Consider the following 5,810-nt stretch of genomic DNA (forward strand, 5'->3'; position numbering starts at 1 on the left):
CGTCTGGGCGACAGAGTGAGACTCCGAAAAAAAAAAAAAAAAAAAAAAAATGCCAAAAGCCACAAGTGGTCCTGGAGACTGCTGACATCCAATGACGTCAAGTGGCAGTCCCACAGCAGTCTGGGGGCAAGGTCTCCAGGTGACTGTTACAGTCTCTCAATTTTACCTTATCATCTCCAGCTGATCAGATTCTGGGAAATCAACCAAAACAGAAACACATTTTATAATACAGAATTCCAACTAATAAATTTATTGCAAGAGTATTTATTTCTAGTCATTAGAATACTTGAGACAGTTGCTAAAATAGATTTAGGGCAAAAGAAAATGCATGGCCATGTGAGATAGCCATACTCAAAGCACTTTTCCAGCCAGAAAATTCCTACAGCTAGATCAAGCCCAGCCTACTTTGAAAAATACCAGTCTTCACTGCCCTCTTTACTAGGCAGTTGTACATAAAAATTTTCTCAACTTTTTCAACAGAGATATTAGATAATTCTTCACTGTGTAGCACAGGACATTTATTCAGGATTAATATATATTTAACACATTTGCCCTACACGCCAGTAGTACCTTACACTCATTTTGACATTCAAAAGCTGCAGCACTTTTTTTTTTTTTTTTTTTTTAGTCAGAGTCTCACTCAGTTGCCCAGGCAAGAATACAGTGGCATGCTCAATGCCACCACACCCTCGATCTGCTGGGCTCAGGGATCCTTCTGCCTCAGCCTGTCAAGTACCTGGAACTACAGGTGTGCAACACCGCGCCCAGCTAATTTTTATTTATTGTAGAGACGAGGTCTCACCAAGTTGCCCAGGTTGGTCCCGAACCTCTGGGTTCAGGCAATCCTCTCATCTGGCCTCCCTAAGTGCAGGGATTACAGGCATGAGCCGCTACAACACCTTTCATAATCCCACTTTCCTGCTCCTCCACCCATGTCACACACAAAGAGAGGCAACTTCAGTTGAGAACCAGCACTAGCAGATATCCTAAACCATCAGTCACTGCACAGACTTCTTTGCAGGCAATTACTGCAGCAGTATAGTCTCTTTTGTTCATGATGCATCAACTTTTTTCCTAGTTTCAAGTTCAAGATGGTGTCCCCAGCCCTTAATGGTAATAAGGAGCAGGCAAACACCATTAATTTCAGCTCAGTCTGTTAAGCCAGAGTTTCTTTTTTTTTTTTTTTTTGAGTTGGAGTCTCACTCTGTCGCCCAGACTGGAGTGCACTGGCCACTCCTGGCCACCGCAACCTCGACCTACTGGGCTCCGGCGATCCTTCTGCCTCGGCCTTCCGAGTAGCTGGAATTACAGGCGCGCGCTACCACGCCCGGCTAATTTTTTGATTTATTGTAGAGATGAGGTCTCGCTGCCCAGGCGGGTCTCGAACCCGCGGGCTCAGGCAATCCACTCACTTCAGTCTCCCAAAGGCGCGGGATTACAGGCTGAGCCACCGAGCCCGGCTAGGCCAGAGTTTCTTAATAGATGTGGGAATTATAGGTTGGAAGAAAGAAAGAAAACATTGTTTTCTACCCAGTATGGAATGAACAAAGGTTCTGAAATTTGGCAGTATAATATTTAGTAAAATAAGCTTCACATAAGGTCAGTGTCTTCTATTTCAAAAATGTGATCTTTGTACTTTCTAGGTTAAAAGATGCTATTGTAGCAATTATAAAACTGAAGAACAGGTATCTCTAGGGAAAACTTAACAGAGGGTGGGGAACCAAAGACTTAGTAATGATCTAGGAATTCCTACAGGTTTTTATCAACTTTGTGTAAAAAATCAGCTGAATCACTTTGGTTCTGTGCAAGTGTACCTCAATTTTGGAGTCTTCTATGAGGGGCCAGAGATGGACCACAAACAGAATGAAAGAAAACAACTGAATGACACTCTGGATGCCATAGAGGTAATGGAGTGTGTTGTGGGCGAGAAACATCTGTGGAAACTGATTTTAAATTTAAATTAGGGGAGTCAGGCTGGGCACAGTGGCTTCCACCCAGCACTTTGTAAGACCAAGGTGAGAGGACTCTCGAGGCCAGGAACTCAAGACCAGCCGGGGCAATGCCGCGAGAACTCGTCTCTTATTTTAAGATTAAATTTTAAAAAAAGTAAACAGTAAAATTATGGGAGTAATATCATTTAAGAGGGTTCATTTGGGTAGAAACCAAACAGGCAAGGGGGGATGTGAATCCTTTAATAAATTATGACTTGGAGCTCTCGGAATTCCTCACTTGTCCCATACCTAGAGTTGCCAATCTATGGCTCACAGATCAAACCTGGACCATTGCCTTTTTAAAAAAAAAAAAAGAGACAGGGTCTCGCTCTGGCACTAGGCTGGAGTACAGTGGTGCAATCATAGTTCACTGCAGCCTTGAACTCATAGGCTCAAGTGATCCTCCCACTTCAGCCTCCTGAGTTACTGGGACTACAGCACACATCACCATACCCGACTTTTGCAGACAGGGTCTTGCTATGTTGCCTAGACTGGTCTCAAACTTCTGCCTTGGTCTCCCAAAGTGCTGGGATTATAGGTATAAGTCACTGCATCCAGACTTTATTTTTTTGAGTTGGAGTTTCAGTCACCCTAGCTGGAGTGTTGTGGCACACTCACAGCCACCACAGCCTTGACTTGCAAGGCTCAGATGATCCTTCTGCTTCAGCCTTCCAAGTAGCTGGAACTACAGGCATGCACCCCTATGCCCAACTAATTTTTTTGATTTATTGTAGAGATGAGGTCTCACCAAGCTGCCAGGCTGGTCTTGAACCCCTGGTCTCAGGAAATCCTCTTGCTTCTGCCTCCCAAAGTACTGGGATTATAGGCATGAGAGATTTACCTATTCTGTACATTTTATATAAATAGAATTATAGAGTATGTTGCCTTTTGTGTCTGGCTTCTTTCCCTTAGCACTGTCAAGTTTCATCTATGTTTTTGCATGTTATCAGTACTTTATTCCTTTTTATGGCTGAGTAATATTTCATTGTACTTTTTTATTTACATTTTTATCCATCTTCAGTTGATGAACATTTGTGCTGTTTCCAACTTTTGGCTACCGTAATGTTGCTATGAACATTTATAGTTTTTGAGCCAGGAACAGTGGCTCTCCAGCACTTCGTGAGGCAGAGGAGAGAGGATTGCCTGAGCCCACGGGTTTGAGACCAGCCTGGGCAACATGGCGAGACCTCATCTCTACAATATATCAAAAAAAGTAGCTTGGCGTAGTGGCACAGCCTGTAGTTCCAGCTACTTAGAAGGCTGAAGTGAAAGGATTGCCTGAACCTAGCAGGTCGAGGTTGCAGTGGTTGTGAGCATGCCACTACACTCCAGCCTGGGCAACAGAGACTGACTCAAAAAAAAAAAAAAAAGGACATTGACAACATTTTTGTTTTTATTTCTGTATACCTGGAAGTGGAATTGCTAGATCATATAGTAACTTTGTGAGACACTGTCAGACTGTTTCCATGGTGGCTAAACCATTTTAAAACACCCACAAGCAGCGTATGAGAGTTCTAATTTCTCCACATTCTCACTGATACTTGTTATTTTATTTCTTAGAGGGAGGGTCTTGCTTTGTTGCCTAGGTGGTCTTTAACTCTTGGTCTCAAGTGAGCCTCCCGCCATGGCCTCTCAAAGTGCTGGAATTACAGACATGAGCCACTGTGCCTGGCTTTTTTTTTTTATTAGGGTGGTTACCCTAGTGGGTATAAAATGGTATCTTGTGGTTTTGAGATGCGTTTCCCAATTTTTTTTTTTTGAGTCAGTTTCACTCTTGCCCAAGCTGGAATGTAGTAGCACGCTCATGGCCACTGCAACCTCGACCTAATGGGCTCAAGTGGTCCTTTCACTTGTCTTCCAAGTAGCTGGAACTACAAGTACACGCCACCATGCCCAGCTAATTTTTTTGATTTATTGTAGAGACGAGGTATCACCATGTTGCCCAGGCTGATCTCGAATGCCTGAACTCAGGCAATCCTCTCACCTCTGCCTTCCAAAGTAATGTGAGCCACTATGCCCAGCTGGCCTTGTATTATAGCCACCCCAGCAGGTATAAAGTGGTATCTTGTGGTTTCGAGTTGTATTTCCCTAATAATTAATAACACTGAGCACCTTTTCATGTGCTTATTAGACATTTGCATATTTTCTTTGGAGAAATATCTATTCAAATCATTTGCCCCTTTTTCTTGACCATTACAGAAGTTTATTTAACAAAAAGTTTAATACAAATGTACATGACCTGATCTTTACATCACAGTAAAACAAGCCCTTTAGAGGACAGACTTTTCTACTTAAAACCCATTTATACTTGTTCCAAAGCTTCTAACACGAAGCTACCATTTCCCCGTATTACCATGTCATTATTGCTCTGCTGTCCGCTAGCTGCCATCTCTACACATGAATCTATCACAAGATTCACAAAGAGGTCAAATCCCACAGCATTCCTTAGACATGTCTGCCATCATTTAATTTCAATAACTTCTTGCCCATTAATTTTTTCAACTTGAGAGGCTGAACTTTGTTCATGGTGTCTGCTCCTTGGGCTCAGAGATGCCTTGAAATGGAATTCGTGGCCTCCTTCATGTTGGTACTATAGGCCTGGCATTTTGCATCTGACATCACTGATCCCATTAGTTGAGCATTTTTTTGTTTTGTTTTGTTTTTGAGTTGGAGTCTCACTCTGTCGCCCAGACTGGACCTCGACCTGCTGGGCTCCGGCGATCATCCGCCTCAAGCCTTCCAAGTAGCTGGAAGTACAGGCGTGTGCTACCATGCCCGGCTAATTTCTGATTTATTGTAGAGATGAGGTCTCGCCAAGTTGCCCAGGCAGGTCCCGAACCCGCGGGCTCAGGCAATTCACTCACTTCAGCCTCCCAAAGGCGCGGGATTACAGGCTGAGCCACCAAGCCTGGCTAGTTGCCCATTTTATGTTTCGGTTTTGTTCTCTGAGTTGGATTCTTACTCCATCGCCTAGGAGGATGAAGTGCAGTGACACGCCCGCTCACAGCCACCCCAGCGTCTACCCGCTGGGCTCAGGCAATCCTTCCGCCCGTCTTCCAAGTAGCTGGAACTACAGGTGTGCGCTACCATGCCTGACTAATTTTTTTATTGTAGAGATGAGGTCTCACCAAGGTGCCCAGGCTGTTCTCGAACCCATGGGCTCAGGCAATCCCCTCACCTCAACCTCCCAAAGTGCTGGGATTACAGGCTTGAGACAACGTGCCTGGCCGGGTTCTTTTTATTGAGTTGTAAGAATTTTATTTACACATTCTGGATACAAGTCTCCTGTCAGATACATGATTTGCAGATATTTTTTTCCCATTCTGTGGAATGTCTTTTCACTTCCTTGAGTCTCCTTGGTGTACAAAAGCTTATCTGCTTTAGCAAATGGAAGTTTTATTGGCGCACAGCCATGCTCATTAAGAATCTTATACTGTCTATGGCTGCTTTTGTGCTATAATAGCAGAGTTGAGTAGTCACAAGAGACAGTATGGTCTGCAAAGCCTAAAATATTTACTTTCAGGCCTTTTAATAAGGTATCACCTGGAAGGGTAATGATGTGCTAAGTACACGTCTAAATCTAGAGCTCTTCTGGAAGAGCTCTCTAGTTTGAGCACTGAAGTATTGTTTTGTTTTGTTTTGTTTTTGAGTTGGAGTCTCACTCAGTCGCCTAGACTGGAGTGCAGTGGCCACTCCTGACCACTGCAGCCTCGACCTGTTGGGCTCTGGCGATCCTTCCGCCTCAGCCTTCCAAGTAGCTGGAATTACAGGCATGCGCTACCACACCCGGCTGATTTTTTTTTATTTATTGCAGAGATG

The 5,810-nt window shown here is 43.9% G+C and overlaps 1 protein-coding gene and 1 pseudogene across 1 annotated transcript in view; one reads left to right on the forward strand and one right to left on the reverse strand.

Moving 5' to 3' along the window:
* TMED6 (transmembrane p24 trafficking protein 6) overlaps positions 1-5,810 on the forward strand; it is a 9,942-nt gene that overhangs the window by 3,015 nt on the left and 1,117 nt on the right. The window contains exon 3 of the mRNA XM_008070032.1: positions 1,756-1,904. Coding sequence (XP_008068223.1) covers positions 1,756-1,904 — 149 coding nt within the window. The remainder of the gene's footprint in view (positions 1-1,755; positions 1,905-5,810) is intronic.
* On the reverse strand, positions 4,172-4,681 carry LOC110596711 (annotated as a pseudogene).

This window comes from Carlito syrichta, unplaced genomic scaffold (genome assembly GCF_000164805.1).
Source record: "Carlito syrichta isolate Samal-C Ts95f unplaced genomic scaffold, Tarsius_syrichta-2.0.1 Scaffold312739, whole genome shotgun sequence".
Taxonomy (NCBI): Eukaryota; Metazoa; Chordata; class Mammalia; order Primates; family Tarsiidae; genus Carlito; species Carlito syrichta.